The sequence below is a fragment of the Mus musculus genome, chromosome 11, assembly GCF_000001635.26.
Source record: "Mus musculus strain C57BL/6J chromosome 11, GRCm38.p6 C57BL/6J".
Taxonomy (NCBI): Eukaryota; Metazoa; Chordata; class Mammalia; order Rodentia; family Muridae; genus Mus; species Mus musculus.
In genome coordinates, this window is record NC_000077.6 from 33,961,259 (window position 1) to 33,982,636 (window position 21,378).

Consider the following 21,378-nt stretch of genomic DNA (forward strand, 5'->3'; position numbering starts at 1 on the left):
GCAGGAGTTTCTAAGTAATTTTGTAGGTGCCACGAGAAAGCTGCTGGTCCTTGAAGGAACCATGGTCCATCACTGGAAAATCCTTCTCCTGAAGAACTGGTCTCAGATCCATATTCCCCCTTCCTTGTCAGTGGTCCTGACCCCTATGCTTTAAGACGTCCTTGTCTGTGGGGCTGGTGGGCAAGAATCAGTGTTGCACCTACAGAGGACTAAGTTCAAATCTCCAGTACCTGTGTAATAAACTGTTCATAGTTAGGTGCCCCAGCACTCAGCTCCAGGCTCAGTGAAAGAACCCTTCCCCCGTTTTTTTCATGACAAGGTTCCTCTGTAGCCCTGGCTGTTCTGGAACTCTCTATAAGGGGCAGCCTCGATCTCACTGAGATCCACCTGCCTCTGCTTCCTGAGTGCTGGGATTAAAGGCGGGTCCCACTGCTGCTCAGCCGAAAGGTCCTTCCTGAGGTGGGCCAGATGGAGAAAAACACCCAATGTCTCCCTTTGGTTTCCATGAATGCATGCATGTGTGAAAATATCAAGTACACACACATATACACAATATCATACACACATAATACACACACCATACCTATCCAAACACACACATATCACACACACATGCACAAATCATTTAAGCACCACACACACATGCAGGCACATGCACACTAATAAATCTCCAGTTGCTATGAGGCAACTAAACAGGTAGTTGTCTCTCTAGTTAGAGTCAGTGACTAAAGGGGGATGGGGTGCTGTTCACCCCCCAGAGTGTCAAGGAGCCTTGAGTGACAACTTTCTTTCTGGGCCTTAGAGGGCCCTGATTATCAGGTGTTAGGCTTAGGTGAGAGGTGCTAACACCTAGTGATCAGGAATATCTAAGATGCACCCACTGCCCTGGGCCTGGGGACACCAGAGGCTACTTCTAGAACTTTAGGTGGCTGGAGACATAACAGAGGTATGGTTTGAGGTGTTAGAACAGTCCCTTGGTGGCAGAGATGGCTGGGATTTGACACTGGGAGGGGCCAACTTCCAATCTGTCTCTGTTCATCAAGTAGAGAAACTCTGGACCAGGCATCAAGTTCTGTGCAGATGACTAGCAGGGCACCAAGGTGTAAGGAGGGCGGGGCGGGGGCGGGGCCGGGGTTGGGGCAGGGGTGGGGCGGGGCTTGTTCTTGCTTTCCCAACTCTTACAGTGCTCTCTTTATCCACAAGGACCCGGAGTGCAAAAGCAGGTTTGCCCCCCACCCCTACCTCCAGTACCAATGTTCAGTTGTCGTATTGGCTGCAATAACTTTCTGCCTATGAAGCAGAGTCAGTCTGTGGGAGGTCCCCAGCATGGCACTGTCCCTGGACCTGGACGGCTGGCCGGAAGCAGCTGTGGGACCCACCGCTACCAGCCTCAGCCCCAGTGGTCTTTAAAAGGCGGAATTTCCTCCTTTCTCTGAACTCCATCTCTAACTTAACAATCCAGAATAAAGTTAAGTTTTCAAAATGCTATTAATTATAGAAGGGAGAAGACAGAGGTCCAGAGAGGTTCAGTGACTTGTTCAGAGTCACACAGGAAGTCAGGGACAAAGGTGGGAGGCTTTGGCTGCACTGGTGTGGATATAACATGGGCTAGTGACAAGCCCAACCCCTCTACCTCCCTCCCCTGCACTACACAAGGAAGATCATTTCCTATTCCTGGCTTCTCTGCCAGCCTGAAAGACGGAGTGTAGAAGAAACATTTTTGTACATATATCAGGATGGCCTTGTGGGGTGGGTAATGGCTTTTGCTGTTTGACATCTGTTTCCCAGGAGACTCTGGGAAATGCAGGGGCAGAGTCCCCAACAGCAGCTGAGGGCTGTGAGGCTAGGTACCTGCTTGTGGAGTTTTTATCCCGGGGCAAGCTGTGTGCTCAGACTTGACCATGTTTGGGCATGGAGGCTCGACCCAGATGGGACTGAGACTGCTTCCCTGGAGACCAGCTGGGAGACCAAACTTCCTGCTAGAGCTCCCAGGCCTGACTTGGGGTGGGGGTGGGGGTGGGGCGAGTGGAGAGAAACCATCTGCCAGCCAGCGGAGACCCAGAGAACTGTGAGTGCTACATCCCAGAGAGCTTGGGAAGGGCTTCTAGGAAGCCGGGGCTGAGGGGAGATGGTGGGAGACAGCAGCCTGTGATGGCATGGATAGGGTGGTGAAAATCCCTACCTCTCCTGATGCCCATCAGAGTTCTGGCACCGGAGGGCCTGCCTGGCCTGTTGACCCTGGTCTGGGCGTCTCTTTTGTGGCCAGCCAGTCAGGACCAGTGTTGTCACTTGTCATCAGGATAGGGATCGACAAACAGGCCTGGCAGAGTGCACCAAGCTCCTTCAATTCCTCAGTTAATGATGGCGCCTGTTTATGGAGGGCATCACTTATTTATGAGGTGACGCTCAGCAGTGTTGGTGGGTCTACATCAGGACCCTGAGGAGGGCACTATTGTTCTTGTTTTAACAGTCATATGGTTGCTAAGTAGAAAAGCCAGGACTCGGTCTTATATCTGATGGCCTCTCTTCTCTAAACTCCCCCAAAACCCTTACATACTCTATCCCCAGTCCTTCTAAGGAAGAGATCAACAACCCAACAGTTATGCCACATAGGACTCTTCTTTAACCCTTTCCAACTTTCCTAGATCAAGCCCAGACCTCAGGTGACTTTTCTACAGAATTCCATCCAAGGAGTCCTGAGATACTTAATGTTTCACATCCGGCATAGTCTCCCTGAAATCTCTTCTGTTATCATGGAAACCCATTTCTTCCTGTCTCAGGCCACAGTGCATATCAGAGCTTCATATCCTTCTTGCTGGAGGTTCTCATTAGGCCCATCCCAGATTCCCACCTAAGCTTTACATTTAAACTGAACTCACTTCATGTAGCTGGTGAGCCATCGGGACATTACAGGCACAACCAGTCACAGGAGCGAGACCTCTCAGGAACAGGTGACATCCTTCCTTCCTTTCCCTTCTGAGCTTCCATGCTGTAGCCTTGAGCAGACTCCTGCTGTCATTTATCTTGGGAATGCTCAGGAGTCTAGGAGGGCTCACTGGAAAAAGCCAGCACCACAAGGAAATCCCCTCAAGTGTACTGGGCTTCTCCTGGAGATAATTGGTGATAATGGATCCTGAGTATTTAAAAGCTAACTGTAGGCTGTTACCAGAGGCCAGAGCAGACCTCTGTAAGAAAGCTCCATGTAAGTTGCAAAGCTCCACGTATTATCATACTTAAATAAGAGCAATGTTGTTATTTGGTTGCATCCCCTCATGCCTGCCTGCCTTCCTTCCTTCCTTCCTTCCTTCCTTCCTTCCTTCCTTCCTTCCTTCCTTCCTTCCTTCCTTCCTTCCTTCCTTCCTTCTTATGAACCTATCACTTGGGCTAATCTCACTTCTCTTTGCCTTCTTGGTGCTAGAAATGACTGTTGCCTCCAGTGGCCATGGGGAAGAAGCTGGTGATGGCCCAGAAGCGCGGAGAGACACGAGCCCTCTGCCTGGGAGTGGCAATGGTAGTGTGTGCTGCCATCACCTACTACGTCCTGGGTACAACTGTGCTGCCCCTCTACCAGAAAAGGTATGGATGTCTCCACTTCCTGGATTGACCTACCCTACCCTTGACCCGTCACGGTAGTCAGGACAGACGAGGCATTCGTCATCTTCAGGCTCAGGGGTTCCAGTTCTGGGGGAGCAGAGGAGTGAGAGACTCCCCAGTTGGGACTGGTGATGACAGGTGCAGGATTCCTTGGGGGTGGGGGTGGAGCTCACAATGGCAGACTCTGGCTGCAGTCTGCACAAATGCCTCTGAGATGGGAGATTCCTCTTTGATGAGCATGCCTTTCCTTACCTGGGTTTTCCCAATAAGCAGAGAGTCTTTGCACTGTGACATCTGTTCCCACGAAGTTTATGGAGGAATCTCAGAGAGTGCAGTGTACCCTCGTGCCTCACACTCTGTGACATGTCATCCCTCCAGCCTTTAAAGAAGAGCTGTGGAATTCCTGATGGCTCTTGTCTTTGGAACAGGCACACAGTGCTCTCTCAGCTCACCCTTAGCTGAGTCTCACGCCCTCCCTCTGTGCATAGTCTGGCTCCTGACCATCCTCTCTTGTCTGACAGTGGGTCTCCCACAGGATACAGGGAGCTGAGTCACGATCCATTTGCTTAAGAGTTGATGAGCCTCTTGGGCTCTCCTGGGCCTGGTCTGCATCCTTGCTTTATAATGCTGCAGTTGTGCCAGGCCAGAGTCTCACCCACGTGGGGCACTGCTGAGCAACTGTGTGCCTCCCCAGCTCTCTCCTGCCACCCTCCAACTCTGATCAGATCAGACCCCTCATGTACTTCCTCTTTTTTAGGGGAAATAGCTGAGACTCTGAAGCTACTCAGCCCTTGCCTCAGGTGCTGTGTCCCAGCCCCACTCCCCAAATCACCTATCCCCTGTGAGGTTTCCATTTCTACCTGTGACTTGGAGATAATATGGTTAAGAAGGCCTCAGACTTGGCTGCTCATCACAATCTTATGAAGAGCATTTAAAACACCACTAGTGCCTGGGCCCAAGCACCTGAGAAATTCTGCCTCACTTTCTGTAGAGTGGGACTCAGTAAGCTATAGGGATCTTAAAAAAAAAAAAAAAAAGTCAGGTGCGGGGTGGCTAGCAAGGTCAGAGAACCATTATGTAGAAAATGTCCAAGAGCCAACCAGTCTGAAATTATTGTGATTTATCCCAGAGTCCAGGACTCTAGGGCCATGGATTCAGTTAATATAACATGTTTGTGGCAAAATGAAGGTCCCATCCATGGATCTCTCAAAAGCCTCTCAGGGTGTCAGGGATTCAAAGTGGGTATGTGTCATCCTTGTCTCTAAGGGATGTTTGTGTGTGTGTGTGTGTGTGTGTGTGTGTGTGTGTGTGTGTGTGTGTGTGTGTTGTCTCCCCAGTGTGTGGACCCAGGAATCCATATGTCACTTGATTGAAACTAATATCAAGGACCAGGAAGAGCTGGAGGGCAAGAAGGTGCCCCAGTACCCATGCCTTTGGGTCAATGTATCAGCTGTGGGCAGATGGGCCATGCTGTATCACACGGAAGACACTCGGGATCAAAACCAACAGGTAACAAATGGGGGCTGGGTATATTAGCCTGATAGGTCTGTGAGCTTGTCCCCAGCTGCCCATGTCTCTAAAGCCAAGATATAGTAATCCACCTGAATGGAATCTTATGGCTAGCTTGAGGTGGAGTCAGCCTTGGATCTTCCATGTTTGAACTGACCTGGACAGACCTGGGTGGTTTGAATTGCCCCTATTGGCTGTGCGGTGGGTGCTGAGGTCCTGTGAGTCTCTGTTTCCATCCTTGTAAATGGATGCTAATGCCATACCTGAAATTGCTACAGTAACGTTCAGTGCTATAACTAAGCTTAACACTGGTTTTGTTAAGCTTAGATGGTTCTCATACATAGCCAGAATTGGGATGCCCCAGTTTATAGGCTAAGCTGGCAAATGGTGGGTGCTCAGAGCAGAGAAACAGTTGTTACTGTTAATTCTTCTGTCAACAAAGCTGGGTGAATCCATGGGCCACCTGGGAGTCAGGGCTATAGCAACCTCCATAACAAGCATTTAAGAGATTTCCCCTCATCTGCACCTCCCTTCCTGTCAATTAGCCCTCCCTATTGCACAGACAGGTTGGTTCCCTTCCCTCCTTTCCATTTCTTTACTTCCCTCATTTATCTAACAACCAGAGTCTTCCCAGGCCTGGCCCATGGGTCTTAAGAGGAGAGAACTTATATAGGCGTACTAACATTAGGGAGGGTGGGCTGGTGCCTCAGACAACCGACAGGAGATGGATGGGCTCAAGGGAATTGCCAATGTGGCCCAGAGCAAAGAAGTGTTAGGCTGGGCTTTTCAAAATAGGCAATCCTGTAGCCACAGAAACAAGAGGTGAGGGATACAGAGTATCCCAGTGTGTGGTGGGACCTAGTATAGGCATGGAGAAAAGGCTAGACAAAGGCAGTGGCTAGAAGCATAGGCATGGGAGAAGGCTAGATTTCAGAAATGCCATCTGATGGAGTGGCCAGAAGAGACTAAAGGTTTACGGTCTGTTGCCCGAGGACCTCTTCTGCATAACTATGGAATTAATAATAGGATATAAATTGGGGCGTCGCAACTCTAGCTATATATGAGAGTCATCTAGACTTAACAAAACCAGAATTCTACACTAACCAACGGAGGCAGAATAGATCAGTAGGTGGAGCCCCTTCGATAAATCTAAGGTCAGATGCTATTGTTAGGAGCCACTGGAGGCCCAGAGTGACCATTCAAACAATGCTGGGAAGACAGAGCCAGCAGCCACGTAGTGTCATTTACCTGATGGAAACCAGGCCACAGCAGTTCCCAGTATGGGTGTGGACCTGTCACAAGGATAATGTAACAGTCAGAATTGAGGCTGATGGGATAGAAAGGGCAAGGTGCCTTGTGTGTATGTTTGGGGCTGGGCTCTGTAGGCTCCCTGATGCTGGGGACATGGAAGGAAAGGGTGGGAGTATGTAGAATTCAGATATGTGGTCATCGTCAGTATGACTCTGTGTGGGAGAAGAACCTCAAGAACCACAAAGATTAGCTCCTACCAGAGGTTTCTGCTTCCTCTTGGGCACCCAGCAACCATAATGTATTCCAGGAGTGAGAAAAACCTCTTGAAAGATGACGTGCCACGGTATAGTGCTCTACTCCAGGCACACTGGGTTAGGGCTGCTTCCTCATTCTGAAGAGCTAGAGGTAGTCAGAACCCTGTGTGAGTTGTGAGCAGCGTGCATTCTTTCTTCTCTAGTAAGGGGGCTGTTAAACTACACACCCACAGACCACAAACAGAGAGTTAAGAGCAGCCAACCGTGCTGGGACAGTCAAACCCATTTCATTCTCTGGCCCAGCATCAGGGTGTATGGCTGGCTGATGCTCTGGCTTGGTAGCCTGCCTTCTGGACATGCTAGGCTCTTATTCCTCCTCCATGGCCTGCTCTTTTCTCCTTCCATCAGCTTCAGTCTAGGGAAGGGGTTCTAAGTCCCTCTTTGCAGCGTATGCTAACACAAGTGAAGCCTCAGACTAGAGACAGGGTCTTTATCATTCCAGCCCATGCAAATAACTCAGGGCTGGTTGTATCAGGCCAGGCAGAGACGGGTGAAATAGCCCAGTCCTTGGCTTGACCCTAGAGAGTGAACTCAGGGCTAGGATTTTGACCAACAGATCAAGAATGCAGAATCTAGAGGAACCTCAAGCACACAAAAGACACAGCAGTGCCCTGGGATGGGTGCAAATCCCCACATCAGAGCTCATGCTTTAAATGGGAAAGCAGCAGTTATTCCAGCTTCGTAGATAAGACAGCATTATATTATTTTTGTTGTTGTTGTTATTATTTTTTTCTTCCATTTTGAACTTATAAGATCTGGGCTCTTGCTAAATGCTTTATATAAGTTTCCTACTTTAGTCCCCAGGGCAGGTCTAGGTAGGCTCCACCACAAATGACTTCACAAGATTTAGGAGTGTGTGCTAGTTGCCAAGGTCACACAACTTGGAAGCTGTGGTTGAACCTGGGCCTACCTGGCTGACAAAGAAATCTGTGCACAGCGGTCAAGGTTACCTAGTGACAATGCTGCTACTAAACAGCCTGCAATGCTCAACACCTCTGAAGGCCAGATTCCCTAGGACTCTTCCTGGCTCGCTGGGGACTTGATCAGCCTGCAGCTCCCTTAGTTCCCAGATATTAGCACCACAGTGAAGCTTTTCCATGCTGCTGGGTTGGGAAGCTTAGGCGGTAACTGAGTCCCAGGGGAGACACTAACTCAACGCTTGCGCACTGGCATCAGGTTTACACATTTGACCCTGGACATGACTTCACTAGAACATGGTCCTTGAACATCTCCACTTCCCCTCAGTCCAAACCCCACAGGGCAGGAGCCTGTGCTGATGGGGACCCCTCTGGTGTTCCACTGCAGGTCTACAGAGAGGTCCACCCTTGAGGTTCACAGGCGGCACCCAGACCTGGTAGAGAAAGATAAAACGCAGGTCTCCACTCTGGGATGTCTTTCCAGAGCTTTGCAGCTGGGTCTCATCATCTCCGCAGGCCAGAAGGTTCCTAATAGCAACTACCAGTGCCAGAGTTTAAATGTGTGCTGGGCTCTGCCTGCCTGGAGCTCTTTACTGCACTTTCTCTCTTTCTTTTGGATTCTGTCACAGAGCTGCATGCCAACATATTTTCTTTGGTTCACACAGGATTAGACTTCAAAGAGTCTTCTATTTGAATTTTAGCCAGGATTTTGAAATTATGAGAGTTTGTATTAAAATCAGGTTTTCTGGCTTCTCTGGATGTATTGCTGCATGGTGTGGTATCTCTTCTCCAGAGGGAGTCACGGTGACAATTCTGACACCAAGGCACATGCCAGGTGGTCCCTGTCACCCCCCATGTCTAGCTTCACTTCTCAGTGTTACCTGTATGAGCTTGCATATAGAACCCCACCTTGTGCCTGGACTTGTATTACTCAGGATTTTCTCTAGCTCATCACCGTGACATCACTAAACCATCTCAGTAATGAAACCATGAAGGCTCAGAGAGGGTGAGCAATCTGCCTAAGATTTCACAGCAAATAAAAACAGATGCAGGTCTCCAACCGAGCCCTGCATCCAGGTGTGCAGCATCATGTGAGTGATACCAAGGCCACCATCCATACGCGGATGCCAACCATGCTCGCCAGTGGCTGACTCCTGAGCCCAAATCTTTTTCTCATACCCCAAAGCCTCACCCCAGGCCTCTTCGAAGTGTGTATTTACAAGCCTAAGCACTCCTGCTTCTCCCCCACAGTGCTCCTATATCCCCAGGAACCTGGACAACTACCAGACAGCCTTGGCAGATGTGAAGAAGGTCAGAGCCAATTTCTATAAGCACCATGAATTCTATTGCCTTTCTGCACCTCAAGTCAACGAGACCAGCGTCGTGTACCAGCGCCTCTACGGGCCCCAAGTCCTCCTCTTCTCCTTCTTCTGGCCCACCTTCCTGCTGACCGGGGGTCTTATTCTTATTGCCATGGTGAAGCTCAACAGGTCCCTATCCATCTTGGCGGCTCAGAAGTAGGCCAGTCCCCTCTGCACCACAGCAGAGACTCACCAAGGAACTGCAGAGTCCCTAGCAGGCTACCCATCACTCTCTTCCTTTGTCTCCTATTTCATTTGTTCAACATCTTTGGAAAGCTGTTTCTTGCTCAAGAATGCGTATCCGATTCCCAGTGACTTTGGAGGACCAAGAAGCTCCCAGTTACAGCTTCCCATCCCTGACTTCAGTTGGTTCATATCTGTTACCTGCAATGACGCTGTCTGCTACCAGGATGATGAATATTGTCACCTCTATCCCTACGTGCTCTCTCTTAGCTCCCCAAATACCCACCCATCACATTCAGGATGTTGTCCTTGGCCAAATTCAGCTTCTTTGAATTGTCATAAAAACAATAATTCCCATTGACAGGGCAACTGAATGTACTGCTTTTTGTTAAGGACATTAAGTCTCTCTCTCTCTCTCTCTCTCTCTCTCTCTCTCTCTGTGTGTGTGTGTGTGTGTGTCTGTCTCTCTCTCTCTGTCTCTCTCTCTGTCTCTCACACACACACACCTCTAAAATTTAAAAATACTGCTATCCTTCAGTATCCACAGGGACCAGTTCTGCGACTTGCTCAGATGTCACAAATCCCTTCTATAAAGTGATGCAGTCTCGGTTGCGGAAGCTCTGTCCACCTTTCTCCATGCTGCAGTGTCTCCAGATGACTAGTAAACACCCACTACAGCGTCAGTGCTGAAAATGATTTCATTCTAGGGACCAATGATGGGGAAGGGTCCGTCCATGCTCACAGCAGATGCAATTATTACCCAAATACTTTCAATCTGCCCTTGATTGAATCCAATGGGGCAGAACCTGCCGATACAGATCCAAGCATATACATACACACAGGAAAAAAAAGTCTACGAGGAAATAAATACAAATGCCTCAAAATATTAACCATGGCATGGTGGTTAATTTTAATTTTCTTCCTTAACCCCGCTCCATTTTCTTTTGTTATTTTCATTCTTCAATAATAGGAAGATCATACAGTGTTTTGTTTTGTTTTAATCAGAAAAGTAATACATAGCTGTTATTTTGGAAAATATTGAAAGGGACAGCCTTTAGGGAGATGAGGATGGGCTTCGAGAGGCTGTTTCTCCCATCAGAGACAAGCTGGGAAGACACAGTTGTTAGGCCCCCTGGATGGAAGGAAGGCGCTTACTTAGTTGAGCATTTGTAGCTTCCTGTTGCTGATGCTTTCACCATGTCCCCTATAAACACAGGTGTTGGGCATTTGACACAGTTAATGTTCACAGCATTCAGATGCAATCGGGGTTAGAATGATGCCCCTAAGATGGCACCGTTGGCTTTACAGGCACAGTAAGAGAGAAAGAGGCAAGACCTGAGGTAACAGGTTGTGCTGCCGTGCCTTTTGGTGTTCTCTCCACATGCAGATGATGTCACCACACTGGATTTGACACTTCTCTCCAGGCAGCCCTGATGTCGCCTGTGGCCCTCCAGTTTCTTATCCGTGGCCCCTCCTCTCAAGGAAAAATAGCTCATCATTCCCCAAGGCATCTCCCTCCAAGGTCAGGAAAGCCATATTCTGACATTATGGTAGAGTTTGCAAGATGCTACCACCGGGGAGATTCACATGTGGCTAGCAGGGCTCTTTCTTACAACTACCATATAAATCTATAATTATCTCCCAAATTTGAATTCAACTTAAAAAGAGAAACCAAAGGTTCCAAAAGGGAGTCTGGCTTTAAGGGGTTGCTTTATGAAGGTTTCCAGGTCCCTGCGTTTGGGGCTGAAAGACAGAAAAACTCAGAATATCCAAACAGCAGGAGAAAAGGACACACCCTTCTAGAAGAATCAGTGTGCAGGGATGCCCAGCTCCCTTGCCCCATGCATTAGTCATGACGACCTTCGTTTCCTTTGGGAAAATTTTTGCCGTCCTGTCAACAAGGACTGGCCTACTTCCATCAAAAGCCACACCCATCCGTGGTCACAGAACTGCATGGGCAGCGTGAGTGTGAAACTGTGGGCATTTGAGCGTGATGGACTTAGAGGTGGGAGAAAGATGATCTTGGCAGCAATGGCTGCCTGGGAACAGAGAGGCCTCCCCTGTCCTGAATAGGTCACTGCTAATGAGTGTCAGGTGCTTTCTGTATTCTTGCATTGATTCTTATAGGCCATGACTCATGTCTGCAAAGGAGTACCCGGTCCATTTCTCAGGTGTCCTTTTTTCCTAAATCGGCCTCCACATGGGGATCAGAGTCATCAGGACCCCTGGGCTTCTGATCTAATGTAGAAAGGATCCCTGTGAGATGCTCTAATAATGCCAGGCCTCACACAGCTCCAGCTCTTCAGCCAAGGCTGTGACTCAATTCATGACTTGAAGAAAGCCGGCCTCTTCCATGTGTGAATGTTACAAGGGAAAAGCTTGTTCTGTGCTCTCTAATGGCTGAAGCCTGGAAGGGCCAGGGATATGAGTCAGGTGTATGGATGCCTTCAAGGAGCTGTCTATTTTCCTGCTCTGCCCCCAACCCCATCACCGTCACTGTGGTCGCTTCTTCGTGGTAAAGAACCAGATTGCATTTAAAATCATGTAATATAAAAATCTTAATTTTTGTGATTCACCAAAATGATTCCAAGTTCCTCATTAAAACAGTAATTCTCAATCTGTAGGTTGCGACCCCTCCAGGTATTGAATAACCCTTTTCACAGGAGTCACCTAAGACTATTGGAAAGCACAGATATTTACATTACAATTCATAACAGTAGCCCTTGGGTAAGGATACTGAGATGGAAATCTCATCTTTTCTTAACTGTTCTCGTAAAAATATGTTGTCAGACATTCCAGATCAAGGCAGCATGATATACATATCATAGCTGATCAAATATGGAACACTGATTGGAGTCCAGCTGCTTGGTTAACTAGACATTAAATATATTTTCAAAAATTATACAACAGAGGCAGGAGAGATGCCTCAGTGGCTAAGGGTGTGTGTGTGGCTCTTGCAGATGACCTGGGTCTGATTCTCAGCGCCTACATCAGGTAGCTCACAGCTGTCTGTAACTCCAGCTGCAGGGAGGTTGATACCTCTCGGTTCCATGGGCACCTGCACTCAAGTGCACACACATGTGTACACACACACACACACACACACACACACACACACTTAAAAATAAAAATAAATCTTTTAAAATGCAAAACGATAAGCTTTCTCTTGGTTGGAAGGTAAAATTATTTTTCATAAAATATTTTTGTAACATGTGATAGGTTTATTACTTTGAAATAAAGCAAGTGAAATGAAACGTTTTCAAGTTCCTAGTTTTAATTTGTAAAATGGCAATGCTTGGCTCCTCAGTATTTTTAAGAAGTAGAATAGGTCCTGAGCCTAGATAGCTTTAGAAGGTTGGGTTAGTGCATCTGAGATAAGGATCGGTCTCTCCCTATCGTGGCCACAGAAATCTAAAGCTCTCCTCTATAGCAGCAGTTCTCACCCTGAGGTTTGCAACCCCTCTGGAGGTGGGGGGGGGGACGTCAAATGACCCTTTCACAGAGGTTACCAAAGATCATCAGAAAACACTGATACTTACATTATGATTCACAAAATAGCAAAATTACAATTGTGAAGCAGCAATGCAAATAGTTTTATGGTTGGGGGTCATCACAACATGAGGAACTGTACTAAAGGATGCATTAGGACGGTTGAGAATAACTGCTCTGTAGAGTCCTTCAGAGTCTCACTGAAGCATGGAGAGAAGGTTTTGCTTCTCTGCATTGCCCCTGTGTCTCAGAAGGGTCAATGCATAGATTATCTCCTTACCTACAAGAATCATTTCCCGAATCATTTTCATGTCAGATAAATGCATAACTAGGGGGTCTTCTTGGGTACCCAGCTCTTTCCCTCTGTACTGATATAACGTACACCATCATCAGCCAGATCCCCTAAAGGGTAAAGAAATGGGGAAAGGAGGTATGTCAGAGCAGCAAACTCCAGGCTGAATGTGGATCAAGTGTATAATATATCCCCAGGTTTGTTTTATCTTTGGAGCTGAAGTCAAAGGTAGATTACAAGGACTTTGATCCCCCTTAACCACCATCATTCCACACAATCTCCACTCCCAACGCACGGGGAATAAAAAGAGAGGCTCACTAAGCATATACGTCATCAAAATAAGTCTTCTACTCCTGTACACTGTGAGGGGAGATCGATCTGTGAGTGCCCCAGCAGCGTGTGGAGTCCCTCGCTAACTCTGGATAACATCAAAACTGCATTACATTGTAGGAAGCTCAGATAGTGCCAGAACTAGTTGGTGTCAGAAGAGAAATAGCTTTCCCATCTTGCGTCAGAAGCATCGCCAGGGAGAAAAACCCTTGTATTTCCACATTTCTCTTTAGTGACAGTCTACATCAACACTTTTGATGAATAACTCACTGGACCAAGCTGTAGCCCTTCCATTATGGGATATATTTAGCTAACCATTCCCCGAGCGACAATCTGTCATCCCTAATAGTGATAAGAACTAACATTTGTGCAGCACCTGTGTGTCGGGATGTCGGCCAAGCCTTTCCACGTATGGCTCATTTAACACTAATAGCATTTGAGGTTGATACTGCCATCTGCATTCATAGATGGGTTAACTGAGGCACAGGGAAGCGGTTTAACTTGCCCCAGATGTTAGCAAGTAGGAGAGTTGAGAAAAACAACAACAAAAAACTCTAGACACTGTAGCTTCAGTATGGCCCTCACCACTGAGAACCTGTTCTCCTCCTCCTGTTTCTTCTCCTTACCAAGTATGCAAAGGCCAGGTGCTGAGAGCCTTCCAGATGTCTCCATAGCACCCCATAGAGCCCAGGCTCTCACAGCTTCTCTATGTATTCTTCTAAAGAGCCAATAACCGAATCTGTATCCCAAATATGGACACTTGAAATGTGGGTGCTGCCAAGAAAATAACTAGGCTGTCTACAATTTGCCAGAAGCCACAATTTCTGGCCCAGAACCCATTTGGCCACTAGGAACCCAGGCACGCTGTAATCTCCCCAAACCTTGCATTGCTGGCCACTACAAACCAGCATAGAAGGGCAGCAGAGTTAGTGAGACTTTCTTAGTGATCCCACTCTTTCCACAAAGTTCCTTTCCTTTCTTTAGTCAGTGTTTACCTACCACAGACTTAATTATCTGCTCTAGAATTGTCCCAGTAGTTGACAGCATAATCACTTATATTTATCTTAATCACTAATAACAATTTGGCCATGAGACATCTTTTTGGCATCCAACTAAATTTTCTGTGAATATGTTGGCCATCGTCCTTCAGTCCATTTTTTTTTTATTTTTTGCGTTTTTCCAATCCTTGAAAGTGAATTCTCTGTGTCACCAGGAAGAACACTAGTGTGGAACAGCCAGGACCCTTGATGAAGCTCCTGGCCCCATTGGAGCTCTGCGTGCTACACTGCACCACTACATGCCTCACTCAGATCTCACTTCCCAATGGAAGTTGGAAACACATTCAATCAGAGTTGGGTCTTGTGAGCCCCACTCTGTGACCATCGCACCAAGAATGGGTAGGCAGCATTCATTTTCAGTCTCTGGGGGCATCCTTTCGAGGGCTTGTTCTCATTCTTATATTTCTGGAGCTAAGTGCACCTCATTTGTAGGGCCCTCGATTCTAAGTTTGCATTTGTCTTTGGTGATAACTCTTGAAGGAAAGACATTTTTGAAAAATCAAGAGTCCAAATTGGCTTGTCTATGACCTCAGGCAGTTCATTTAACTTCCCCGAGGCTCACTCTCCTCAACTGGGAAATGAGAGAAACTTCATTTGTTTTATAGGGCGATTAGGATGATTGAGTGCAAATAGTCAGCCAGGATGCCTGGTGCATTGAAGATGTTCTGCAAACGTTTGCTTTGTTCTAGCAAGCCAGCCTCCACACTCCAACCATGCAGATTATTTTCTGTTGAGAGCTCTGAGGACTCTCCATTGTCACCCCCTTCTCACTAGCAATCATCTTTCTTGAGAGTATGACTAAGGACTGCCATGCCCATCTTTCTTTCCCTGTTCACTTAAAAATGTCAATGGACTGTCTGTGCTTAAACGTTCTTGACGATCCCCTGATAAACTTAGATCTTGAAGGAAGGCAGTTTTGCCCTTGGAACCCACACTTCTGCCATCACAACATCTCAAGAATCAAAGGACTTTTGCTCTGAAAGTCCACTTCATGGCAGAATCGTTACCCATAATAATGATAGGTCTGGACAAAATAATCTTCCCAGTGTGAGGCAGCCAAATCCCTTGGCCTAGAAATCAGGCTTAATTGGAAATTAAATTGCATTTCCATGCCACCTGCGGGATGCCTCTATCCACAGCTAATTTATCAATGTGATGCCTTATCTGGAGGGAGCCCATGGGAATGGAGTGGCTGCCTCAGCAAAATTGCAAGCTTTTACCCAATGAAAGAACTTCCTTTGCTATTTAGGCTGAACTCTTGGAGTTTCTCATTTGAAGCTTTATGTGCCCATTAGCCACTTTTTCTGCCAAGTGCTATGACAGGATCTAGGAATATGGGCAACAATTGGACCTGGCTCCATGTTGTAGTGTTCATGGTCCATCGATGGAAGACTCATGCAGGCAAAACATTCCAAAGCCACAGCACTTAGTCATCTGGTGCTGAGCAGCACTGAGAGGTAGAAAAGGACACTGAATGGACTCGGATACAGGATTCCATCTTTGTCTACTTGTCTTGAACAGTGATGCTGATATTTTGCAGTGGTTGGGGCTTTCCAGCTTCTTCACCAAGCTCTGAACACTTCATTGCATCCTGTGGGCAACTGTGAGAAACAGATAGACTAAGGCTTTCATTATCCCTGGGATCTTTACTGATGAAGAGCCCAAGGCTTAGAAAGTAAGTTGCTTGCTTGAGGTCACTACCTTGTACAGAACTGGGATTGAAACTCAGGTAATTTCTACAGAGCCTTTGCCTTTGAACTTTATACTCTAGTATACTCTTATTTCCATCAACTTTCAGATTTGAAAATGTCTGACTATGTCGGGGGTTATTAGCATGTGTAGCGCTTTTCCTGATTCAGAGATTATCAGTTCTTTACTAGAATTGCACTCTCTGGCTTTCTGTGACTCTCTTTCCCTCTATGTAACTCCCCTCTTCTCTGTCTGTCTGTCTGTCTGTCTCTGTGTGTGTTCATGTGTGTATATGTGAATATCTGTATATAATTTGAGAATTAAATTCACAAATATAAAACCCAGGACACAGAGATCAATTTGTCTGAATAAAATATGCATGTAAGAGGGACAGACTGATGTCATGGTTTGGGCTGGGAAGACCAGACCAACTCTTACATAGAGTGGACAGCATATATTTAACAAGATTATAGCAGAGAATTTCCCAGATCCAGGGAGAGAGATGGCTACCAGACCAAAGGGTCTTAGAACTCCAAACCGACAACACAGCAAAGACATAAACACATTATGCTTTAGTTAAAGCACTATTAATATGGAACAAAGAAAGAATATGGAAAATGACAGAAGAGAAACTCCAAGTCACATATAAAGACAAATTCATCAAAATATAGAGATTTCTGAAGAGAAACTCTAAGAGCCATCAGGGCATGAAATGATGTATTTCAAGATCTGAAAGACAATAACTGCCAGCCTTGATGATTATACACAGCAAAGCTACTCCTAATGATAGAAGAAAATGGAAGACTTTCTGTTAAACACAAACTAGAAGACTCTATGATTACAGAAGATACAGAAGGAATCTTACACACTGAAGAGAAATATAAACACACCCATGAGGTCACAGGGAAGAATAAATTGCACCAAAATAGAAAAGCAACTAAGGGTTAGTAAAGCACCAACCAATATGAAAACAACAAAGCAACGGAAATTAGCACATACCTTTCACTAGCAACTCGTGATGGTTCCTGTTCTCTGATTATAAGACACACAACAGCAGGTTGCATAGAAAATAGGACCTAACTGTTAGTTATCTTTAAGAAATGTACCTTATTGCCAAAGACAAGGAAGCCTTAGGGTGAGAGGTTGGAAAAAGGTATTCCAATCAAATTGAACTGAAAAAAAAAAACCAGGTATAGTTATACTAGTATTTCACAAACTAGATGTCCAACTAAAGTAAAAGAGACAAAGATAATGTAAGGGGAAAAAAACCTCCTAAATTTCTAAACCTACACACATCAAACTCAGTGTAGTCAGCTTTATAAAGCAAACACTACTTGCTGGAAAGGCACTGACTGACCTCAAAAAATATTTTTTTATGAGTGACTACAATAATCCACCCTTAATAGCAGACTGGTCAGTCAGAACAACAGACAAGCATACGAACAAACAAACAAACAAAATCTTCCCAGAGCTAAATGATATCACAGATTAAATGGATTTAATAGCATCTACAGAATATTATACCCAAGTACTACAGAATACACAATATTTTTCTGAAGCCCATAGAATTTTCTCTAAATTGAACCATATTTTAGAACATGAATCATTTCCTAACAGAGACAAGAAAATTAAAATGATTTCACATATCTTATCTGATCACAACAAAACAAGATAGGACATCAACTAGAAGAGAAACTACAAAAAATATTGAAATCCTTGGAGACTTAAGAAGACACTATTTAAAGTTAACTAATGGGTTATTAAAGAAATCAGGAAGGAAAATGTAAAACTTGTAGAATCAAATAATGATGAAAATACAACATAGCAGGACCTGTGACTTCCCATGAAAACAGTTTTATGAGTGAATTTTATAGCTATATATTTTAAAAATCAAATGATCTCGAACAAGCAACTTAATGATGCACCCAGTGTCTGAGAACATTATGAAGCTAAACCCGTAATCAGTGTATGGAAAGAAATAAGAAACACCAATGCAGAAATTAATGAAACAGAAATGAAAATAACACAACAAAGAACCATCAAACAAAGAGTTCTTGAAAAAAATAATAAATAAACAAGACCTCACAAAGCCTTAGTTAAACTTCCACAAAAAAAAGACCCCAATTAATTAAATTAGAGATGAAAGGGAAAACCATATAACAAGTACCAATGAAATGTAGAAGCTCATTAGCGCATACTCTGCAAAGCCACTTTCATATAAATCTGAAAACCTAAAAGAAATGAACATATTTCTAGACTAACCTACTAATGTCAGCCAACAGGACTTAAAGCACTTCAACAGATATATTGCAAGCTGTAAATTTAAATCAGTAATAAAATTGTCTCCTAACTGTAAAGCCCAGGCCTGGGGCGGGGGAGTATTTCACAGATGAATTCTAAAAAGTCTTTAAAGAAAAATTAATATCAATGCTTTTTAAATTCTTCTACAAAACAGAAAAGAAGGGAATGCCACCAAGCTCATTTTATGAAATCAGGATTATCCCGATAATCAAACTGGATCTGGACATAACCGAAAGGAAAATTATCAGCAAATCTGCCTGATGAACATGAATGTAAAATTATTATTATTAGTAGTAAAATTCTTACAAATCAAACTCAATGATACATCAAAAGATCATTCATCATGATCAAGTTCCATTTATTCCAGAGATCAAAGATGGTTTCAATGTAGACATAGATTGAAGGACAGAAATTATATGATCATATTGCTAGGTAAAGAAAGGCCTTGGACAAAGTCCAGCCTCTTTTCATAAAAACCCGAGGAAGCTAAGAAAAGAGTGAGCCTAGATCCAACATCACTCTAAATGCAGAAAAACTCAAAGCACCTCCTCGAAAATCAGGAATAAGACAGGATCCTTCCCTTTCTTTACTTTTGTTCAATAGAGTACTTGAAGTCTTAGTTAGAGCAATAAGACAAGATGTGTAATTAACAGGGACACAAATAGGAAAGAACTCTGGCTATATAAAAATGAACTTCAAATAACTCCCACTCCCAACTAGAACTTAGGTTAATTTAGCTCGTTTCTTTTCTAATACACATTTCCCACATGCACATCTGTTCACTGATTGGAAACACGTGCTACAAGGGATTTTTACCTATAGCTCTCCACTGGGCTTCACACTCTGCAGTTCCATAAGTTCTGTTGTCGAAGTCTATGTTCAGAGGTGAAACAAAATACATGTTAAGCACTAGTTTGTTTTACTGACGTTTAGATCATCTCTAACTTTCCCTTAAACAATGTGACAATATTATGGTAGACACCTCTGAATGCTGGTCAACATGCAGTACACGTCTTGTGGTAAGCCTAGGAGACAGTGCCTGATTAAAGTTGGATGAACAGTCTCCTGTCTGGCCCAGGCTTTGTCTGGTAGTGGTGGGGGAAGAGAGAAATGGAAAGGACTAGGGCTGCTTAGGCAGAGCTGAGAGAAGTGGTAGCACTGGAGTTCAGGGATGATTCTGGGAAAAAAAGGCTAAAGTGGCAGACAGGAGATGACTCATGGTTCCAGTCAGGAACTTCTAAGAGAAATAGTGAAGTTAGGAGACAGGAAGATTGGCTATGGCTTTCTGAGGGGTCAGCAGAGGTCACAGGTGTCCATTTAAGTAGAAAGGTCTAATGACTTTCTCCCCTTTTCTCCTTTTCCCTCTCTCCCCCTCCTTTTCTGTCCCTCTCCCCATCCTCTGAGCTCCCCTGTGCCAGACCTTGTGTTGACTGATGAGCATCCCTAAGTAACAAGACATGGCCCCTGCCAGACCACAGGCTTCCAGTCTAACCAAAGAGTCACCTGTAGGCCTGGCATGTAAGGAAAGAGTCCAGGGAAGGGGAACTTGGGAGTCCCTTCTCAGGTAAGTTCGATGACTGGAGTTGGGTGGGGTGGTTGCTGTGTCTGAGGTATGAAGAGTCTTCTGGAGAGCTACCATTTGTGGGAGGAGCCAAGTCATACTATCCCCACACCCCAGGCACCTTTTGGAGAAGGCTCTGCCTTGAGGGCACGTAGCTCAAGGAGCTAGCTTGTTTTGTCCTCAGTTTCCCTGTACCAAGGAGGCTGATAGTAGAGCTATCTTGACTGTGCAATCATGGCCTTGACTTTGCTCTCTCATAGCCATCTCAGGCTCTCAGGAGCATGTTTGTACTCCAAAGTCTAAGATGCAGTCATCATGGAGACAATGTCTCTCACCTGCTCTTTGTCTACGTCATGGTGCCCTGGGAGACTGACGCCATCAGGGGCTGGCAGATACTCTCCTGGGTCCAGCTTTCAGTTTGTAGAGTGTGTGATTGTTCTGCCAGGAGACTTCATGAATGAGGCTGGCTCTTTTGATAAGGGCAGCAGTCCCATGGGATCAGGGCTGGTGCCTGAGTGACCTCATTAAATACTTCGTTCAAGGTCCCTTCTCCAAATATAACCACATTGGCGGGTTAAAACTTCAGAATGTGAATTTTATGAGGGGGCACTGTTTAATCTACAACAGAAGTCTGTTCCTCTAAAACAAGTCACAGCTCTGATCTTCTATGTGACATTGGCAAGTGCTCCAAGCTTCCAGGCATGGCCGATAAGAACAGAAAGCTCCCAAGGGGAACTGGAGTTAAGTTCCTTCTAAAGCCACAGGAGCAATTGTCATTCCTCTTGTTTCTGTCACACTTGGAATAGCAGGCCACCAGTCCAATTCTTGTGAGTGGTGAGCAGAACTCACCAGCACATCTGTGAATCTCTGCAAATCCAATATGCCTCATGACTTAGAGATATCCCGAACACTGAGCGACAGTTCCAAGCTGATGTGTGCAGATACTGAGAAGCAAGCCTGTGGACTTGGTTTGGCCGGCTAAGCACGGGAGGTTTGAGAACTGTCACTCAAACTGACCCAGGTTAATCAAAAGATTACATAAAAAATGTGAGATAGGCTAACCCCAGCCTCTTTGAGAAAAGCTCCAGGGTTCTATCTCCCTACTGGTTCTTGCTTATTTCTCTTCCACCAAACAACTTCATCTAAGCATGGAATGAAAATTGGTCAGACTGGACTCCCAGCTGGAAATACTTGCTGAGTGGTGTTTTCTCCCTTCTCCCTGAAGTTCTGACTGCTTGGCCAATTTTCCCTCACTTTCTGTTATTTGACTGAAACCAACCTGTAAGTAATGGTGTTGAGAGCTCAGGACTGGAGGCTGGCAGCCTTCTCTGAAAATGTGATTCTTCAGTCTCAATGAAGCTCTTGACAGCAAAACTCCAGATTCCAAAGTAAGCCTGTACGTTGCCTCTTGCCTTCTCTAAAATGTGTGTGTGTGTGTGTGTGTGTGTGTGTGTGTGTGTATGTGGTGTGTGTTTGATGTCTGTGGTGTGTATATGTGTGGTGTCTGTGTTTGTGCATAGTGTGTGTGA

General features: G+C 45.5%; 2 protein-coding genes and 1 long non-coding RNA gene across 5 annotated transcripts in view; 1 reads left to right on the plus strand and 2 right to left on the minus strand.

Annotated features, from left to right (window-relative positions):
• Kcnip1 (Kv channel-interacting protein 1) overlaps window positions 1-21,378 on the minus strand; it is a 364,010-nt gene that overhangs the window by 331,920 nt on the left and 10,712 nt on the right. The window lies entirely within an intron of this gene.
• Kcnmb1 (potassium large conductance calcium-activated channel, subfamily M, beta member 1) lies at window positions 1,697-12,383 on the plus strand. 2 transcript variants are annotated; one of them, XM_006514541.4, is made up of 4 exons: window positions 1,697-1,749; window positions 3,419-3,576; window positions 4,932-5,103; window positions 8,837-12,383. In XM_006514541.4, exons 2-4 carry the CDS (start codon window positions 3,443-3,445, stop codon window positions 9,104-9,106), a joined length of 576 nt encoding a protein of 191 aa, XP_006514604.1. In that variant the 5' UTR covers window positions 1,697-1,749; window positions 3,419-3,442; the 3' UTR covers window positions 9,107-12,383. The 2 variants fall into 2 exon arrangements, with proteins under 2 accessions (XP_006514604.1, NP_112446.2); NM_031169.4 differs by lacking the exon at window positions 1,697-1,749 and adding an exon at window positions 1,755-2,068 and having other exon boundaries at window positions 8,837-12,380.
• 4930469K13Rik (RIKEN cDNA 4930469K13 gene) overlaps window positions 12,703-21,378 on the minus strand; it is a 124,594-nt gene continuing 115,918 nt past the window's right edge. Inside the window, exon 5 of the long non-coding RNA NR_155520.1 lies at window positions 12,703-13,020. This is a non-coding gene — a long non-coding RNA (RIKEN cDNA 4930469K13 gene). The remainder of the gene's footprint in view (window positions 13,021-21,378) is intronic.

What these genes read in the sequence shown, in the direction of transcription:
- Kcnmb1 (XM_006514541.4), top strand. Translation starts at nt 3,443, where the DNA reads ATGGGGAAGAAGCTGGTGATGGCCCAGAAGCGCGGAGAGACACGAGCC. An exon ending in CTGCCCCTCTACCAGAAAAG is followed by an intron (nt 3,577 to 4,931) that starts GTATGGATGTCT and finishes TTGTCTCCCCAG; the next exon opens with TGTGTGGACCCAGGAATCCA. An exon ending in CTCGGGATCAAAACCAACAG is followed by an intron (nt 5,104 to 8,836) that starts GTAACAAATGGG and finishes TCTCCCCCACAG; the next exon opens with TGCTCCTATATCCCCAGGAA.